The following is a 20,855-nucleotide window of genomic DNA, read 5'->3' on the forward strand; positions in this document are numbered from 1 at the left end:
AGTGCTATACAAACATGTGCTGTGCGAAGCCAGCTCCAGCCGCTGTCCTGGCAGCCCCGCTACACCACTGCTGGGTAGGTCATTGGCAGCAGAGATCAGACTGAAGACCTCTGGGTCTAAAAGCCTGGGCCTTTCTAAGGGACCTCAGGTCTGTAAGCTAAGGCTGTTACAGGCTTGTCAGTGTCTATATATGGCCCAGCCGAGGGGAGGGGAGCAGACCACCGCACTGAGTAGGTGTGGATGACACTAACACTAATTCAGGTGGAGCTGAACCAGTGGTAGCAATGCTGAGAAAGTTGTGCAAAAATCTCTCTAATGTAGCACAGACTCCGGTGCCGCCATACCGAGCAGGTGGGGTTTCCGTGGCAATTGCAAGGAATAGAGAACTTGATCTAAACTGTGTGTGTTCTGCGCGTACAGGCCATAGGGGCACAAATGGGGAAAACTTGCTGGGATAGGAGGCAGAGCAGATTTCCTCCTCTAGCTATCTGGGTTCTGCAGGGCTCACAGGGATAAATGCGTGTATGAAAACCAATACAGCTGAGAGGCTGTGTGAAGAAGGTCCCTTTTTCTCTTCTGCTTGTAGCTGCACTTTAGATCAGACTTAAGTCAAAATTTAGACTCTGTAAAAGTGTGTGTGTTTCTTATTTTCCTAATTGCCTAGTGGCCCCAACCAAGATCGAGGCCGTGTTACGGTAGGCGATGGTCTTTGTGCTGAAGAGCTTGCAAGCTAAATGGACAGGACAGGAGAAGGGTGGGATGGGAAATGGAGGCATGGAGCAGGGTTGTGTTACACCTGTGATTGCACAGTGTCAATGGCAGAGCTGGGGGGTGATAGGATATTTTTTAGAGTCTGCGCTCCTCTGGGCAGCGACCGTGTCCGTCGTGATACGGGGCTGAGTGCGTGGATGGTGCTCAGATAATAAAGGGTGTTTAAAACACCTAGATTAAGGTTTAACATGGGGCTGTCCTGTTTGAAATGTAAATGCTGAAGGCTGTTTTTACTTCCCTGTTGCTCTCGGAAGCAGCAGCAAAGAATAGCCCCTGGGGTGAGGTGGGGGGGGTCCTTCTACGGTGTTCTAAAGCTACAGGACCTGTTAGCCTCCTAACTCCACCTCAGGCTTCCCAGGAAAGCTGTCCCACTTGCACGCAATTGCCCAAGGGCCTCGGTGCTTGGCTCCTACCCGCTCAGCCGGGCCGCCTGGCGTTACTGCTGGTTTGAGCACAAGGCCAGTCAGTGAGCTCTCAGGCTTTGTCCAGCCCAGTCTCATGTGCCCGAGGGCTAGGTCGGCTATTTCTCAGGGCTCAGGTGCACCATATGGGGAGACTGATCCATGCTAGCTGAACTCCTTTCCAAAAGACGAAATGCCCAAACATTTGAAAAAATCTCCAAGGGCATGAAGGACAGAGGCTATAACAGGGACTCACAGCAGTGCCACATGAAGCCTACGAAAAATCAGAGTATCAGAGGGGTAGCCGTGTTAGTCTGGATCTGTAAAAGCAGCAAAGAATCCTATGGCACCTTATAGACTAACAGACATATTGGAGCATGAGCTTTTGTGCATCCGACAAAGTAGGTATTCACCCATGAAAGCTCGTGCTCCAATATGTCTGTTAGTCTATAAGGTGCCACAGGACTCTTTGCTGTTTTTTACAAAAAATCAGAGGGGCAAATGGTCACTCTGGGTCAGACCCCCAGACATGCCGCTTCTATGATGAGCTGCCTGCAGTTCTAGGTGGTGCAGCCACCACTACCCCACCGCTGTGCTTTGACTCCATCCGTGGAGTAGCACACAACAGGGATGCGGGTTTGGGAGACGAGGAAGATCGCTCACAGCAAGGAAGCGGAGAAACCATTCTTCCCGACAGCCAGGAACTGTTTCTCACCCTGGACATGGAGTCCGTACCCCCCGAACCCAGCCAAGGCTGCCTCCTGGACCTGCCAGGCAGAGAAGGGACCCTCTGGTGAGTGTACCTCTGTAAATATTATACATGGTTTAAAAGCAAGCGTGTTTAATGATTAATTTGCCCTGGCATTCGTGGCCAGTACAGCTACTGGAAAATTCTGCTAATGTGTCTGGAGATGGAGCGGAAATCCTCCAGGGACATCTCCATAAAGCTCTCCTGGATGTACTCCCAAAACCTTTGCAAAAGGTTTCTAGGGAGGGCAGCCTTATTCCGTCCTTCATGGTAGGACACTTTACCACGCCAGGCTAGTAGCAAGTAATCTGGTATCATTGCATGACAAAGCCTGGTGTTTGCTGGCATTCAAGCAACATCCGTTCTTTATCTCTCTGTGTTATCCCCAGGAGAGTGATATCGTTCATGGTAACCTGGTTGAAATATGTTAATTTAATTAAGGGGACATTCATAGGTGGCCGTTCCTACTGGGCTGTTTGCCAGTGGCTGAAAAGAAATCCTCCCCACAGTTAGCCAAATGGGGGGTGGGGCTTTGGCTCTGAGCTGTTCGCATTTGCCTAGCAGGGATCTTCCCTGATACCAGCCACATGGTGCTGGGAAGGTTAAAGTGGTCATCGCAGAGAATTGGGGGGGTGGGAGAGGAGTTAGTTGGGTTTGTGCTGCACGTTAACCCAAAAACCGCAGCCCCTCCTCCTTTTAAATGGCCAACCCAATGGGTGCTTGGTATGGGAAATGAGGGCGCTGCTGTTTGAAATCATTCCCACATGTTATGAAGGTTAAAGCAGCCAAAAGACTGTGTCTTACCATGGCCGCCTGCAAGCCAAATTCTGTTGCCTGGCCCTGCCTGAAAGATTTCACACCAAACTGGCATACCCTCAATAAGAGGCAAAATGCGACCTTGTACCGAAAGGACATGTGCTATGTAATGTTAACAGCAAGGTTTACTGTGGAAAAAGTCTACCCATTGTCCTCTAAAATGTCTTTTTAACTACCACTCTCCCTTTTTTTTTTCTCCGCCAGCTGCAAATGTTTCAACGCTCACACTATCTTCTTCCCAGAGGCTAGCGAAGATTAGAAGATGGGGGAAAAAAAACGCATTTGTGATGAAATGTTCTCTGAGCTCATGCAGTCCTCCCACACTGAAAGAGCCCAGTAGAATGCATGGAGGCAGACAATGTCAGAGTCCTGGAAAGCACAATCTGAACGTGAGGACAGGTGGCGGGCTGAAGATGATAGGTGGCGTCAGCTTGGTGACAGAAGGCAGGAGGCAATGCTGAGGCTACTGGAGCATCAAACTCATATGCTCCAGCGTATGGTTGAGGTTCAGGAAAGGCAGCTTGAGCACAGACTGCTGGTACAGCCCCTGTGTAACCAACCACCTTCCTCTCCAAGTTCCACAGCCTCCTCACCTAGATGCCCAAGAACACGGTGGGGGGGCCTCCGGCTATCCAGCCACTCCACCCCAAAGGACTGCCCAAGCAACAGAAAGCTGGCATTCAATTGGTTTTAAAGTGCAATGTGGCCTTGTCCTTCCCTCCTCTCCCACCCCTCCCGGGCTACCTTGGCAGTCATCCCCCTATTTGTGAGATGAATTAATAAAGAATGCATGAATGTGAAGCAACGACGACTTCATTGTCTCTGCAGGTGGTGAGCAAAGGAGGGAGGGAAGGGTGTTTAGCTTACAGGGAAGTAGAGTGAACCAAGGTACGGTGGGGGGGAGGGGGGAGTTCATCAAGGAGAAACAAACAGAACTTTCACACCATAGCCTGGCCAGTCATGAAACTGGTTTTCAAAGCTTCTCTGATGCGCAGTGAGTCCTGCTGTGCTCTTCTAACTGTCCTGGTGTCTGGCTGCGCGTAATCAGCAGCCAGGCGATTTGCCTCAACCTCCCGCCCCACCATAAACGTCTCCTGTCATGGTATGATTCCCCACTCTGAACCTTAGCGTCCAAACGATGGGGTACCAGCATGAATTCCTCTAAGATCAATTACCAGCTCAGTACTTGTAGCGCTGCCACCAACCAGGAATTCCAGTGCCTGATACACTCTGGTCCCCCCAAAACCTTGCCCGGGGACTCCCAAGACCCAGACCCCCTGGATCTTAACACAAGGAAAGTAAACCCTTTCCCTCACCGTTGCCTCTCCCAGGCTTCCCCTCCCTGGGTTACCCTGGAAGATCACTGTGTGATTCAAACTCCTTGAATCTTAAAACAGAGAGGAAAATTCACCTTCCCACCTCCTTCTCTCTCCCCCTCCCAGACTCTCCCTGAGAGAGAAAGTAATCCTAACACAGAGAGAAATTAACCTCTCTCTCCCCCTTCCCTCCTTTCTTCCCACCAATTCCCTGGTGAATCCAGACCCCGTCCCCTGGGATCTCACACCAGAATAAAAAAAACAATCAGGTTCTTAAACAAGAAAAGCTTTTAATTAAAGAGGGAAAAACGGTAAAAATTCTCTTTGTAAATTTAAGATGGAATATGTTACAGGGTCTTTCAGCTATAGACACTGGGAATACCCTCCCAGCCTAAGTATACAAGTGCAAAGTAAAATCCTTTCAGCAAAATACAAATTTGAACTCCTTCCAGCCAAATACACACTTGTAAATAAAGAAAACAAACATAAGCCTAACTTGCCTTATCTACCTAGTACTTACTATTCTGGACATATAAGAGACTGTATCAGAGAGATTGGAGAGAAACCTGGTTGCACATCTGGTCACTCTCAGAACCCAGAGAGAACAACAACCGAAAACTAACAGCACACACAAGAACTTCCCTCCCTCAAGATTTGAAAGTATCTTGTCCCCTGATTGGTCCTCTGGTCAGGTGACAGCCAGGCTCACTGAACTTGTTAACCCTTTACAGGCAAAAGAGACATAAAGTACTCCTGTTGTATTAACCCTTAACTATCTGTTTGACATCTCCCCTTACTCTCTCAGATATTGTGGAGCACACAGCAAGCAGCAGTAACAATGGGGACATTGGTTTGGCTGAGGTCTGAGCAAGTCAGTAATGTGCGCCAGCGCGCCTTTAAATGTCCAAATGCACATTCTACCACCATTCTGCACTTGCTCAGCCTGTAGTTGAACTGCTCCTGACTACTGTCCAGGCTGCCTGTGTACGGCTTCATGAGCCGTGGCATCAAGGGGTAGGCTGGGTCCCCAAGGATAACTACAGGCATTTCAACATCCCCAATGGTTACTTTCTGGTCTGGGAAGAAAGTCCCTTGCTGCAGCTTTTGAAACAGACCAGAGTTCCTGAAGATGTGAGCGTTGTGTACCTTTCTTGGCCATCTCACGTTGATGTTGGTGAAACGTCCCTTGTGATCCACCAGTGCTTGCAGCACCATTGAAAACTACCCCTTACGGTTTATGTACTCGCTGGCATGGTGCTCTGCTGACAAGATAGGGATATGGGTTCTATCACCCCACCACGCTTAGGGAATCCCATTGCAACAAAGCCATCCATTATGACCTGCACATTTCCCAGAGTCACTACCCTTGATAGCAGCAGCTCTTTGATTGCATTGGCTGCTTGGATCACAGCAGCCTGCACAGTAGACTTACCCACTCTAAATTGATTCCTGACTGACCGGTAGCTGTTTGGCATAGCCCTCTGGAAACTTGCAATCTCCACTCACTTGTGAACTGTGAGGGCTGCCCTCATCTTGGTATTCTTGTGCTTCAGGCCAGGGGAAAGCAAGTCACAAAGTTCCATGAAAGTGCCCTTACGCATACGAAAGTTTTGCAGCCACTGGGAATCGTCCCAGACCTGCAACACTATGCGGTCCCACCACTCTGTGCTTGTTTCCCGGGCCCAGAATCAGCATTCTACGGCATGATCCTGCCCCATTAACACTATGATGTGCACATTGCCGGGGCCCGTACTTTGAGAGAAGTCTGTGTCCATGTCCTCATCACTCTTGTCACTGCACTGCCTCTCCTGGTTTTGCTTTTGCAGATTCTGGTTCTGCATATACTGCAGGATAAGGTGTGTGGTGTTTACAGTGCTCATAATTGTGGTGGTGACCTGAGCAGTCTCCATGCTTGCTGTGCTATGGTGTCTGCACTGAAAAAAGGTGCAAAACAATTGTCTGCTGTTGCTCTGATGGAGGGAGGGGTGATTGACAACATGGCTTACAGGGTTGTCACACAAACTGGCCCCTTCAAGGATTGAACACTCAACCCTGGGTTTAGCAACCCAGTGCTCAAACCACTGAGCTATCCCTCTCCCCATTATTCATGGGGGTGGGGGGGAGATGAGGCAAATGAATACAAAACAAATCTGGTCTCTATTGTTTTGATCCACTCCATCTCTCTTGTACATCTTAGGCTGGCAGCAGACGGTGAAGTACGACTGCTGGCCATTGTCGTCTCCCATTGTATCCAGGCGCCCCTGACTGACCTCCCCGAAGTCTGCTAAAAGAGCACCCAGGAGACGACGACAACAATGGCTACCAGTCATAATGCACCGTCGCTGCCAAAAGGCAATGAGCTGCTGCTGTCTAGCAACGCAGTCCCACATCTGCCAGCACAGCAGATGTACGGTGACGGTGAGCTGAGCAGGCTCCATGCTTGCCGTGGTATGGCATCTGCACAGGTAACCCAGGAAAAAAGGCGAGAAACAATTTATTGTCGGTGCTTTCATTGGGGGGGGACCTGATGACATTTACCCAGAACCACCTGCGACAATGTTTTTGCCACATCAGGCATTGGGAGCTCAACCCAGAATTCCAATGGGCGGCAGGAACTGTGGAACAGCTACCCACAGTGCAGTGCTCCGAAAGTCGACACTAGCCTTGATGCTGTGGACGCAGTCTGCCAACTTAGTGGTCTTAAGTGGGGACACACACAATTGACTGTAAAATCGATTTCTAAAAAATTGACTTCTGTAAATTCGACCTAATTTCGTAGTGTAGAGATACCCTATGTGATGCAGAGAGCAGCTTTGGCCTTGAGCCCAGCCCGGCCTCCGGTGAAATGCTAACAGCACAGTATAAACCAGAGAGTGAACTCCCTTCTGTGTGCCTGGGGCTGGGCCTGCTATGGACCAGCTGGACAAGGAGCCAGGGATACCTGCTCTGAGACTGCCGCTCCCCAGCCCAGGTACAAGGCAGGGGAGCCATTGCTGTGCAGTGGCAGCAGACTGGTTCTGCGCCCTGTCAGGGCTGGGTGGGATTGTTATGGCCACCAGGAGACCTCTGCTAGGGACTTGGGCAGTTTGGTGATGCGCCCAGCACCTCCTGCAGGAAAGAAGGGGCTGCTGCCCCTCCAGCCATGCAGGTGAAGTGAGCCCAGGTAAGTGGAGGATGGGGAGATGCCACAGCTGTGGGTGGGTAGATGGGGCAGAGATGCGACCAGCCCCAGAGGGAGGGATGGTCACTGCTTGAGCAGGTGGGGCAGAGGGTAACCTCATGATTTCAGGAGTGAGTGAGCAATTTTCCATCAACTGGTTTGCTCTAGCCACTAAAATGGCCCCAGTGAAGGGACGCAGGTGCCCGGGCCTGGCGGGGGGCGGCCACAGGAGCTGCTGTTATGATGTAGGTCTCCCCTCCTCTCTGTCCTGAGGCCTTGACTCCTGCCGAGGCTAGCAGGAGCCTCCTCCATCCAGGCTGGTGAGGCAGAGAAGACATGATGTGTCCCATGTCTGGCTCTGGTGCTTTTCCAAACCCCGCAGTGTCTTTGGAGTGGTGAGAGGTGCTGGAAGGGGGTGGACTGACTCCGTCTCTGGAGGGAGTCGCGGAAGCTGCGATTTCCCTCTGCTCCTCCAGGTAAAGGCTAAGGTGACGTTTTGTGCAAGGCCCAGTGGGCGCACGGGCCATGAACTTGGGTGCCGTGGGGGCAGGGAGAACATCCTCTCCGCACCCTCTGGGCATGCCAGGCCAGTGCGGGCGTCGGCCTATCCGAGTAAGTGGCTGGTCCCTGCTGGGGTGGTGGGCATGTGGATCTCCCATCCCTGGATGGCCTGGGGAATGGGTCACTGTGCAGGGCACGGCCTGGCCCTACGCTATTTGGGAGAGCTGCTTCAGGTTGAGGAGCTGACTGGACAGCCTGGGAGATTTCTCCCCTTTTCCAGCCCCCAGTGCTATAGCCGTGGGTGAGGGAGGCAGGGAGCTGACCCCCCTGCCCAACTCCTCCCAAGAGTTGGCGTTTCCCTGTCAGCCGTCTTGTGGCAATCTCTGTTTCTGAGGCTGGTGCCCAGGGCTCCTTCAGGCTGAACAGCCGTCACATCGCCTCCCACCCCTGCCTGCAGCCTCCCTTCCGTCAGGAGAGGTCCCCGGTGCCGAGGTCCTCGTGGGAAGCCTGAGTCACCGCAGGGTGTGGCCCGGTGTCCATCTTCCCCTCTCCCCGTGGCAGCCAGGGCTGGGCAGGGCGAGGCATGTCTCCCATCCCTTGCTTTGTGGTGTTTGAAGGACAAGTGCCTCCGTTTCCAAGCATCGGCTCCGTGCGCTTGGCATCTCTCGTGTCTCGGCTCGGTGAGCCTGGCTAGTGCGCTCCACATGAGGGGCCTTAACAGGCGGTTAGCTGCCTGGGGGCTCTCCTTGCACCCCTTACCCAAGCCAGGGCACAGAGGGGGCAGCTGTGCTCTGCTTTCAGCCACGAGGGGACAGTGGAGACTGGACTGCTCCTGGCCCCTCCAAGTCAGAATGAGACCCGTTAGCCAGGCAAGGGATGGGCCGCTTCCCCTGCACCTGCTCTGCGGGATAAGAGGCCTCCCTGCCTGCGTAGGAGTGGCCCTGTCCTCCGGGGAGACCAAGCTGCTTTCTGCCTAGGAGAACGGGCAGGAGGGGACGTGCGTAAGCTGCTGTGTGAAGGGAGAAGGCTGGAAGCCAAAGTGGGGAGAGCCTCTGGCTTGACTCTCCTTCCCCAGCCAGGGCCGCCTTTGTGGTCCTGATAGACTTGTCTGTAAGCCACCCTGCTCCCAGTCCCTGAGTTCAGAGCTGTGGGGGACCAGCGAGCAGCATGTCTTATCGGGGCAGAGATGCAAGGCCCACAAACGCAAGAGAAACTGCCTGAATTCACCGGCCTCCATCTGCCTTCACCCTCTGGGCTCCGGGAAAGGACAGCTGTGGTCTGCGCAGGCCCTGCAGCGAAGCGTGGCTCTTGGGAGCTGGGCAAAAGGCCCTGGAGGGGTGTTGTATTAATGTAGAGGGAATAAAGGGGTTATCCAGTCGCTGTCCATCGTTAAACAAGGCTCGCTGTGCTGAGCCCTCAGCCGGCCTAGCGCCATGGCAAACGCACCTTGTAAAAACTATTGGATTTAGGAAAGGTAAAGAAAAGAAGGAAAACCAGCTAAAGCTTTTGAAATGTGAAGTGTTGAGTCAGGCTTCGTTTTAACATCCTCCCTTGTTCCCTTCCCCTTGAGCTGCCGAGAGTTTGACGGAAAACCTCCTTGTTAGACGGTTTCTTTGATGGTATCTCAGATGGTGGTAACCGTCCTGGAGAACAGAGACGAAGTCAGTTGAGATGCTGCTGTTAAAGTTCGATCCCGTTTCATCCCCGCAGGTGTTCGCGATTCACGGTACCCAGCAGAGGTGACGATGCCCTCTGGGGCGGGGGTCCCTCTCCCTGTCCTGGTCTGGTCAGGATGTCCCTCAGGGTTAGGAAAGAAGGAATCTGACCCTGGAACTCGGCCTTGTCATTGGTGCCTCCTGTAATGAGAGGCCAAAACAGAGAATCCAGCCCGAGAGGAAGCCTTGAGGGACTCTGTTACCTTCCAGCCGGCAGGGGGTAGGTCTGCCCTGTGCCAGCTGATCCAAGCTAAGGGGCAGTTGAGTTGCTGTGTGGAGGCTCAACCCTTCCACCTTGCAGGGTCCTAGAGCCCAGACTCTGGACCAAACCCAGATGGCTAAACAGTGCCTTAGCCCAAGCCAGCTGGCCATGGGTTTTTAACAGCAGTGTGGACGTACCATGCGAGGCCCAGCGAAGGAAGTGGCTAGCAGAGGCTGCGCGGTCTGGAGGACAGAGCACTGGGCTCTATTCGCAGCACCGGTCGCGGGCCAGCGGCTTCACCTCTGAGCCTCAGTTTCCTCCATCGACAAAAAGCAGGCTAGTGCTAGTGAAGGCCTCTTGGTAACCAGTTTTAACAAGGCTCCTCCCCCGGGGGCTGGAGGGGGCCAGGCTTGGTGGCAAGCCACCTGCCTGCTGCCCGCTTTCCCTTTACCTCCTGTGGCTGGCGCCAGCTTCCCCGCTGGGTTTACTCCTGCCTCGCTAGGAGTCTGGTTAGATGCAGGAATCAGATGCAGGGCCGGCTTTAGGCCGATTCGCCCGATTCCCAGGAATCGGGCCCCGCGCCTTAGACACTTTTTTTTTTAAACTTACCCCGGGTCCCTGGCTGCGATCTGCTCAGGGGTCTTCCGTGGTCCCGCTCCCTTGAGCGAAGTGCAGGCGGGAGCGCGGCAAGCCTCGCGGCCCCGGCTGGAGCCCCAGCCGGAGCGCGGCAAGCCCCATGGCCCTTCTCTCCCGGCTGGAGCTCAGGGCCTTTAAATAGCCTCCAGAGCCCTGGGGTAGTGAGGGGCTCCAGCTGCCTCTGCCACCTCGGTCCTTTAAATAGCCGTCAGAACCCTGCCACCCCCATGCATTCCCCAGGGCTCCCGCGGCTATTTAAAGGTCCAGGGCAGGGTAGAAGCTGGGGAGCCCCATGCCCTTTAAATAGCCCCCAAAGCCCTGGGATAGCAGGGAGCTTGGGGGCTATTTAAAGGGCAGGGGCTCCAGCTGCCTCTGCTGCACCCCCTGCCCTGCCTGCAGCCAGCTCTGCACCCCATGCCCACAGCCAGTCCCTGTCAAACCCCCTGCCCTGTCTCCAGTCAACCCCTGCCACACACCCGTGGCCCTGCCCAAAGCCAGCCAGCCCCACACACACTGCTGCCCGCACCAGCCCTGCACACCCTGCCCTGTTTCCAGCCAACCCCTGCTGCACCCCCCTGCCTGAAGCCAGCCAGTCACACTCCTCTGTCTCCAGCCCTGCCAACCCCTGCTGCATCCCCCCGCGGCCCTGCCTGAAGCCAGCCTGCCCCACACTCCCCTGTCTCCAGCCAGCCCCGCACCCTTTGCCCTGCCTGCAGCCAGACCCTGCCTCCAGCCAGCCCCATGTCCACTTGTGCCCTGCAGTTCCCAGGGCAGTAACCCTGCACACCTGCTTCAATGAGGGGGGCAGGGAGCAGCTGGGACCCACACATGTGAAACGGCAGTCATTAATAACCAATCTACAGCATATATGATGCAATGTACATAATATATAATTTTATTATTTATATAGTTACGGAAAGTAAATAATACATGAAAGAAATGAGAGGCTTTTTTTTCCACTTTTTTTTTTAAGTCATCTCTGCCAGGGCCCCGCCGAAAATGTTCGAATTGGGCCCCGCACTTCCTAAAGCTGGCCCTGATCAGATGACCTCTTCCCCTGGGCATTGATACTCGGCTACCAGTGCAAAGCATCAGGAAGCCTTTTACAGAGCAGTAGGCAAGGGGACTGTAGGGTCTGCGGATCAGCCTGCCTGTGGAACAGAAAGAATCCACTCCTACCGCCTAGCTTCTGGCTATGGCGGTTGGCTGTTCCAGGATGAACAGAGCTGTGGGAGAGCAGCGTTGCTTGAAATGCAGCTGCTTTATTCAGCCAGCCAGGCGTGGTGTCCCTGAGTGGGATGGGGAAGGTGTGTGCGGCTGTGTATGTGAACCTGGAAAGTATATGGCACCCACCCCACACACACACACATGGCTTGGCTGCAAAGCATCACTCCAGGTGTTGATTCCATGGGTAGGTGGGAATCCAGAGTTGGTGAAAGGGGCTGGCTGATGGCCTTGCAGAGTGAAGTCCCTGCCTGCAGAGAAGGAGATGATGCTTCTCCAGTGTACTGTCCCCAGCCCTGCTTGGATACCCCGTCAGTGTGAGAGGGGAGTGAGTTCTGTAGTGTCCATCCAGTCCTTGCCGTCCACCTACTGGGGAAACTGAGGCATAAAGTGACTCATTCAAGGCCACCCAGCAGACTAATAGCGGCTGTGGGTAGAGAGTCCATGGGCCCTATCCATACTGCTTAGTGTTAGAGGGCTTTCCCGTCACTCTCTCCCCCGGTTCTTGTCACACACACAGCAAGCATGATCCCAATTTCCTGTTCGACCCCCGTTTATATAGTAATATTTGTTGTCAGCAGCTACCGGTGTGGTGCTCTGCTCTTGTTCGACGATGATAACAGTCGGCTGCGTGCGTGTTCCCTCTGTGCGCTGCCGCGGCTCTGCGCAGGTCACTGACACAGCAAACCCTGAGAAAGCCCCCAATGACCACAGACTCTAGTAAGGTACAAAGGAACCCGAGCCAGGTTTATTGTCAAATGAAGCACAGTAATAGTTTCCTATAGACTCTACAAGACGTACTACGAATTTGTGCCCCCTGGCAATGGAGCGGCTCAGTCAGTTTCGGGACCCTCCACTGCCCCGTAGGCCAGACAAAGATGCGCACTGTGGGACCTAGTTTTATACAGTTACAGGACAGGTTACTCATCCCTGCTGACGTATTGAGGTACAGCCCCTTGGCTCATTGGGGGGCTGTCTCCCCTTTGATCATGTTGTTTCAAACAGATCTCTCCATCATGCTGTCCTTTCGACCCTGCCTTTAAGATGCACCTGCCTGCTCCTTGTTATCTCTGTGTCATCTTGGCACAAGTTCCTCTTATAGACTCATAGACTTTAAGGTCAGAAGGGACCTTTATGGTCATCTAGTGTGACTACCTGCACAATGCAGGCCACAGAATCTCACCCACCCACTCCTGTAACAAACCCCTAACCTATGTCTGAGTTACTGAAGTCCTCAAATCGTAGTTTGAAGACCTCAAGCTGCAGAGAATCCTCCAGCAAGTGACCCGTGCCCCATGCTGCAGAGGAAGACGAAAAACCTCCAGGGCCTCTGCCAATCTGCCCTGGAGGAAAATTCCTTCCCGACCCCAAATATGGCGATCAGCTAGACCCTGAGCATGTGGGCAAGACTCACCTGCCAGCACCCAGGAAAGAATTCTCTGTAGTAACTCAGATCCCACCCCATCTAACATCCCATCACAGACCACTGGGCATACTTACCTGCTGATAATCAAAGATCAGTTGCCAAATTAATTGCCAAAATTAGGCTATCCCATCATACCATCCCCTCCATAAACTTACCAAGATTAGTCTTAAAGCTGGATATGTCTTTTGCCCCCACTACTCCCCTTGGAAGGCTGTTCCAGAACTTCACTCCTCTAATGGTTAGAAACCTTCATCTAATTTCAAGTCTAAACTTCCTAGTGTCCAGCTTATATCCATTTGTTCTTGTGTCCACGTTGGTACTAAGCTTAAATAATTCCTCTCCCTCCCTAATATTTATCCCTCTGATATATTTATAAAGAGCAATCGCACTTACGTGTGGATGTATCTGCTTCTAGCAACCCTCTTCTCACCAACTTCTGTGAGTGAGGCCTGCCTCTGGCTCACAGCCCAGCTTTTGCTTAGCAATGCCTGGAAGTACTTTGGTTCAGGCGTCAGGCCTCAGACTGGGCCTCTGACACAAGAGTTTATGTTTCAGGGCCTCATCTTACTACATGCCCCCACTTTTTGTCTTTTTATGGGAAGGATGTTTACCCGTCGTCCCGGAAAAGCATAATTCATGGACTAAAGATAACCCAGTGGGCTAAACACTGTTATATGGTTACCTCCTTTTACCATCCATACACTCATGCCCCACTTGTCATTCACTCTGCACATTCCCTCGTACGACTGATAGACAGATTTTATTATTCAATTAATTTTAGTCCCTTATTGTGGGCCTGGGAATATTAGGCCCGGGCCCTCGACTAAGGAATGCAGTTTTATAATTGAGTCTTAGGGGCACTCCCAAATCATTAGTATATATTAGTAATATGGATATAGTGTATATCTTTGTAGTGTATATGGACATACATGTATAGTATGTATGTATACATACAGCAGCACTTTATATCCAAGCATAACAATTCTTTTCCAATCTGTTGTTGTAGTTTGGCCCTTGTGGTACCGCAGATAGCAACCCACTTTTATTAGGGCAATTACAGTTACTATCTGTATCATTAGTAGTAGTAGTAGGCTAAGTGTTTTGAAATACTGGGATAGGAATTGTGATAATGTGCCCCACAGTGCAGTATATGTGAGAAGTAGAAGAGAAATTTGGAGTAGTAACGCTACCACTGAGGCCTTTTTTATATATTAATATGTTGTGACTAGTATTTTATAGTATTGCAACTTTTTTTTATGGAAGAGGCCCCCGAAATTGCTTTGCCCCAGGCCCCCTGAATCCTCTGGGCAGCCCTGAACAAGATTGTTTTAAATAACGTGCCTCAGTTAGGATGCATTGTCACTGACCCGAATTACGACTGGCAATTTGTTTACCCAATTTGTAGTTACTATGTAACTTTTTGTTTTTTTACCACTTTGTTTTTTCCTTATCTTCACTTTGTTTGCTGTCATTTGTTTGTTAATTTTTACCTGTGTGTTGGTTAAACAGTTTAGCAAAGTTATGCGCGTTGTAAATGTTGTACCGCAATAATACAATACAGCAGTAATACAACAGTACAATGATAATACAGTAACACAGCAAGAATACAGTTGTTTTTACACAGTAACCAAGTTGAAATTAATGACAGCTTATCCTGGTCCAGCTAGTGGTTTTTAGCTGATCGTTAACTTAATTGTCCATATATGGTAGGTAGAGATGTGTTTGACCAGTCTCTCACTTATAAAGCACTTTATTTTTCTTTTCTTGATGCTGGGGGTTTCTTCACTGTATCCTGATATCAACTGGTGTCTTCAGGGTGTGATATTTTCTGGAGTCTGTGGGATGCAACTTAAACAGCTAGTTAGTTAACATAATAAAGGGGTTTTTTTGTTTGGTTTTTTGTTTTATTTTGTTTTCAGTAACCCAAACTTAATACACAGTTTAACTTAGTTTGTTTACAGTGTAATAAGAACAACGTAGTAGAGACCGAGTCTTTTATAACACAAGCTGTACTTTTGCGATTGTTGTACAGACATTCATTTTCCTTTGGGGTGCGTTACTAATATTTCACAGGAAACGTAATGCTTAACAGCTGAAATAGATGCTCACAATGTTCCAAGCGAAGGTGTGTTGCTTTCCCTTGCTGAACACTTAGTTTCAGCAAAAGTTAGTAAAATAATTTTAAGAAGCTTTTTAGAGTTAATTTGCTTGTGATACCAACTTCACTCTTGTTAACTGTTTAGAAGCATAAACCTTAACAACCACTGCTTCCCATTAACTTAGCATAGCAGAAGAAAAGCATATACAATTAAACCAACTATAAAATTAAACCAAAATAAATTTTCAATACAGGTCCATGCAAATACTTTGAGGATATTAAACTTTCATGATGCTTTGTTGTGTTTGGGAGCCAAAGGTGGAAACCTGTTGAAAACATGAAAACCTGTTGACGTATGGTTAGCTTTAGGAATACATTTTTTGCTGTCACATTCTTAAAGCTGTATTTAAAAGTGCAAACAAGTTTATAAAAAGTCCAAACAAAAAATTGACATTTTGTTAATATTCTCTTTACCTTAATGTTACCTTTTTTCTTTGAATGACAATAACAAATACTTAAACAAAACCGTTTTCAAAAAGAGAATTCTTTTTGTTGGCAATTGCATGATTTGTTGAGGCATAAATATATGGACATATATTTGTAACTGAAACCTTTTTGATCTTTGCGCAAAAAATTGGTGGTGTTAATACTATGATTATATCCCAACCACAATTTTAAAATAGGGTGGTACCACATATACGTATATTTTTTAAAAAGGGTATAAAATTGACTTTTGTCGCAACAAAATAAAAATAATAAAAAATAGTCCCTTGACACACACACAATATAGAACACAAGACAACACACATGACATACAGGACAAACTTACAGTTAAAAACAAATGGTTCCAGAATTCTATTCATAACTATTACAAATTAAGGCAAACACAATATAAAATAAAATAAAAAGGGTTAAACATTTGAATAAACAAATTATGACCTTCTTTAAAACTTGTAACATAAATTGATAAAAAAAATCATATTTGCCAAATGTATTAATTTGGTAACGAGGAACTTTGCATTACTTTATATTTAACATTATTTTCAGACTCTGCTATATGGAAATAAGAAAAGTTCATGTTTTAAATATTAGTTAGCAGTTAGGATTAGAAGCAGAGATTGCATTTCTGTTGCTTGGCAACCATATCTTCTAGAAAGTTGGGAATAATTCCAGCTGTTGCATTCCTGAAGGGTTAAAATAATTAATATACTGGATTTATTTAAAGTTTTTACCTTGTTTTCTTTTTGTGTCTTGTTCATTCTTCAATTGCTTTATTCTTTGAAGGTTTCTGTAAAAACTATAAGTTTTAAAACAAAGTGAGAGAGCCGAAGTGAGGAGAGGCGGGGGAAAGGGGAGGTGAAAAGCAACCTAGGAAGGTAGCGAGACCTGAGCCAAGAGAGATTAACTCTGTCAAGATGTTTGAAAGTAGGGGCAGCAGCAGCATGTTTAGCAAACTGAGAAAGCATAGAAAGGACAAAACTTAACCGGTATGTAATATTTGAGAAAGAAGGTTCTATTTTCAGATATGAGAGCAGAGTGTGGTTCTGTGGGTCAAAGCATTTGGGAACCTGCACAGCTGGGAACTGCGCCCCTGTTTTTTATTCTGGCTTTGGGGGTGGGGGGTAGTTACCTGCTCTTGTAAAACCTGAATTTGTTCCCCCAGTGTCTGTTGCTTTTGTGTGCATGCCAAATAGATAGTGGGAGTGCCCTTTTTTGCTGCAGTTAACTGTTTCTGGACAGCTTCATGTGTTAATGAATCAATTCTAGGTGTTTAACCCGCTTAATTTCAGTTTTTTACTTGGCAATTCTTTTTTATTCACTCCCCTGCGATCGAGTCGCAGCTCCTGTCTCCTAATGGGCTCTGTGAACTGTTCCATTTTTTTCCTTCATTTGATTTACCAATTCAGGGACAGTATTGGGTGCTACTCTCCTTCCGTGCACTTACTTCTCCCGTTCTGACGGGCACCCATCAGGTCCCGGTTTAGGTTGTACCAGAACCTGGCTGTTATCATAAGGTGGTGGTTGCACTGCAGTGGACTCCGTTTCATCTTTTAATTTTACTAGGGCCACGTTTTTCCACATCTGTCCCTGTGATTCAGGCACAGGGGAGCTACCTGACGCCTGGTATTTACCACCAATATTCATAACGGGACGGCACGTGTATTTTTTTTTTCAGTTCTTTGCATTTGTTTCCAGTGTTTTACTCTGTTCCTGTGCTGGTTGTCTCCAGGCTGCTGGCCACCCTGCAAGGGGGGTGGAAGCATTCCAGGGCTGTGTAACTTCTTTTGATTCTTTTAACTCTTTCTTTGTTACTGTTACTTGCCCCACCAATTGTGGGGTGCTGTTTTAATCATTCAACAGCCCTGGTTATAGTTTGCAATAGTTTACATGTTAAGGCTACAGTCTCAGCTCTAGCCTTACAAATTATATGACATGTTTCTTCCCCATTATACATTTTAAACTCTGTGGGGATTTGTAGGGAGGGGTTAAGGGGGTTCCCTAGCTCGTGGTTTTCTGCCCTGTTAGATCACGATTCCTACAGCGGACAGCTCGCTTACTCACCAGATCAGCGGTCGGGGTCACCAGTGTTGTCAGTAGCTACCAGCGTGGTGCTCTGCTCTTGTTCGATGATAACAGTCGGTTGCGTGCGTGTTCCCTCTGTGTGCTGCCCCAGCTCTGCCCAGATCGCTGACAGAGCAAACCCCGAGAGAACCCCCAGAGACCACAGACTCTAGGAGACTACAAAGGAACCTGAGCCAGGTTTATTGTCAAATGAAGTACGGTAATAGTTTCCCGTAGACTCTACAAGACATACTACGAATTTGTGCCCCTTGGCAATGGACCGGCTGAGTCAGTGGTGGGACTCTCCACTGCCCCGTAGGCCAGACAACGATGCGTACTCCGGGACCTACATTTATACAGTTACAGGACAGGTTACTCATCCCTGCTGACATATTGAGGTACAGCCCCTTGACTCGTTGGGGGCTGTCTCCCCTTTGATTATGTTGTTTCAAACAGATCTCTCCATCATGCTGTCCTTTTGACCCTGCCTTTAAGATGCACCTGCCTGTTCCTTGTTATCTCTGTGGAGTGTTCTGATGTCATCTTGGCACAAGTTCTTCTTATTAGCATTTACGTGTGGATGCACCTGCTTCTAGCAGCCCTCTTCTCATAGATTCATAGATTCTAGGGTCAGAAGGGACCAATGTGATCATCTAGTCCGACCCCCTGCACAAAGCAGGCCACAGAACCCTACCCATCCACTTCTATAACAAACCCTTAACCTTTGCCTGAGTTATTGAAGTCTTCAAATTGTGGTCTGAAGACCTCAAGCTGCAGAGAATCCACCAGCAAGTGACCCGTGCCCCACGCTGCAGGGGAAGGTGAAAAACCTCCAGGGCCTCTGCCAATCTGCCCTGGAGGAAAATTCCTTCCCCACCCCAAATATGGCGATCAGCTAAACCCTGAGCATGTGGGCAAGACTCAACAGCCAGCACTCAGGAAAGAATTCTCTGCCGTAACTCACCAACTTCTGTGAGTGGGGCCTGCTTCTGGCTCACAGCCCAGCTTTTGCTTAGCAGTGCCTGGAAGTACTTTGGTTCAGGCTTCAAGCCTCAGACTGGGCCTCTGACACAAGAGTTTATGTTTCAGGGCCTCATCTTACTACAATAGTCTCAGCTAGACCTCAACCCATCATTTTACTGAAATTTAACTAACTAATCCCAACATATTGTAACACAATTCTCTAACCAATTATATCCCACTCCCCTAATTAACTTACACCTAGCAGTCTTAATTATACAGCAGACAGAAACAATTAGAGAACCAGACAGATTAACAATAGAAAAGTGGGGGCCATAAAGATAAAACAATACAGAAATGAGGGTTTCACAACCGCAACCATTGAGAAGTGATTTCTTGCCAGACAGGCTGCTGTCAAACTACGTTTTCTTTAACCATCTTAATCTGATGGTGATGGGCACTATCAGGACAGGATCGTCTTCCTAACAGCCCAACAGCACCTTATTTCAGTGTGGCTGGTTTGGGACAGGAGGATGTGACCGTTCGCTTCCCAACTTATGGCTGCCCCTGCTGCTTAGCCAAAGGCCTTAGCCTAAGAACCAGACCTCAGGCTCTCCTAGTGAGAGAAGGCCCAGACACAGGCGGACTGAGATTTTGATTCTTTGTTTTTATACCCTTGTAACTAGCTAAGTGATAAAAATACACCTAAGTTCTTAAAGTAAAGGCCTGTGCAGGCCTGAATATCTATATTCTAACACTTAGCAAGGCCCCAAGCACCCCTCAGATGGTGGTAACTTTCAACCTTGGCTGGGCTGACCGGGATTTGATCTCATGCCTATGGGGTGGGGAGGGGGGGTTTCTTATCCTACTGACGATCGCCTGAGCCCTCTGGAGGCCCCCAGTACCCTCTCCTCATTTAGGGACACTGCATGTGTGGGTTGAAGTGCCGAGCAGGTGGCTGGCTCTGAATCTCCATGTCCTGCCTCTACAGATGATCTCGATGGTGATGGTGGCCGTAGGCATCTACGCCAGGCTGATGAAGCACGCAGGTGAGCGACTGGCACCTTCCCCTTGCCCCAGGTCTGTTCTGGGGCTCTGGGATCTCTCCTTCCGGTGGGAGGCGGGGGAGGGCCGTGGAGACTGGCTGCTCTGGAAGCAGAGGGGTTTGAGGAAGAGAGCGGAGCCGTTCCCTGGGTCTGAGACTGGAACGCAGCTAAGGGGGGGTGAGGTCTCTGTGTGGGGAGCACAGCCCGCTGCGTGCGGCAGATGTCGTCTGCGGTGAGAGGGGAGAAGCTGCTGCTCTTGTCCAGTGAAACGGGGCTTGGACGCGTCCCCACCCTAACCCCTGCTTGTCACAGGCCTGCTCAGATCTGGGGCCATTGTCCATTGCCAAATAAACCTCTGGTTTCGGGGCCGCGTGGAGTTACAAGAGCCTGGATCTGAGCTCGTTCCTTCTCACCCCTGGGTCAGAAGCACTGGAGAGCCCTGGGGAAAGGCATCTCTAGTGGCTGGCTGGTTCTGGAGGGGCCTGTTGCAGTAGAGGGTAGAAAGGGGAGGGGGTCATAATGGGAGAGTCTGGGGACCCAAAGGATCCTTCCCTGAGCCCCACCCCATAGAACCATCTCCTTTGGGTTCCTTTAGCGGGCAGGGTGGTGCCGCTGGACTAACAGCTCTCGCGCCCTCTCTCCCCTTGATCTCTCTGCTCCTGTCTGGCAGAGGCGGCCATGGCTTGCCTCGCAGTGGATCCCGCCATCCTGCTCATCGTGGTCGGCATCCTGATGTTCCTGATCACCTTCTGCGGCTGCATCGGCTCCCTGCGTGAGAACATCTGCCTGCTGCAGACGGTGAGCGGACGGGAGGCTGCGGGATCCACGCCTGGGCCAGGGGGGAGAAGGGGACAGTCGTATGGGGGTTATAGCCAGGGCAGGGGATGGGAAGACTCATGGGGACCCCGCTGTCTACCTGGGCCTGCAGAAACCGCCAGGAGTGGGTTTGGGGTTCCCCCCCCCAATGACTGGCACCTCAGGCAGCCGTCAGGACTGATGGGACCCAGGGTGTCTCTGCTCTGTCTCCGATTTCCTTCTCCCACCTATTGGTGCGAAATCTTTGCTGGTGCCCAGCCGTGCTGATGATGGGAAAGCTTGTGGCCCCCTCTAGTGGCCAGAGCTGGGGAACTCCTGCACCCCAGGAGATACCCCGGGAAACTGACCCTTTCCAAAGTGTCTTGAATGGAACTGAGCCAGGCATCTCGGCTAAAGAGCGTTTCTCGTTCCTTCACACATCCAGTCAGTTGTTGGTAGGAGCTGCTTGCATAGCCGG

General features: G+C 50.1%; 1 protein-coding gene and 1 long non-coding RNA gene across 4 annotated transcripts in view; both read left to right on the forward strand.

Moving 5' to 3' along the window:
* Nucleotides 1–20,855, forward strand: part of TSPAN33 (tetraspanin 33) — a 39,972-nt gene that overhangs the window by 12,205 nt on the left and 6,912 nt on the right. For all 3 annotated transcript variants that reach the window (XM_050937008.1, XM_050937006.1, XM_050937007.1), the window contains exons 2-3: nt 19,528–19,585; nt 20,253–20,380. In XM_050937008.1, coding sequence (XP_050792965.1) covers nt 19,528–19,585; nt 20,253–20,380 — 186 coding nt within the window. The remainder of the gene's footprint in view (nt 1–19,527; nt 19,586–20,252; nt 20,381–20,855) is intronic.
* Nucleotides 1,318–3,537, forward strand: LOC127043205 (uncharacterized). The gene is made up of 2 exons (XR_007772169.1): nt 1,318–1,965; nt 2,941–3,537. It is a non-coding gene; the product is annotated as an uncharacterized LOC127043205 (long non-coding RNA).

Source organism: Gopherus flavomarginatus, chromosome 1, assembly GCF_025201925.1.
Source record: "Gopherus flavomarginatus isolate rGopFla2 chromosome 1, rGopFla2.mat.asm, whole genome shotgun sequence".
Taxonomy (NCBI): Eukaryota; Metazoa; Chordata; order Testudines; family Testudinidae; genus Gopherus; species Gopherus flavomarginatus.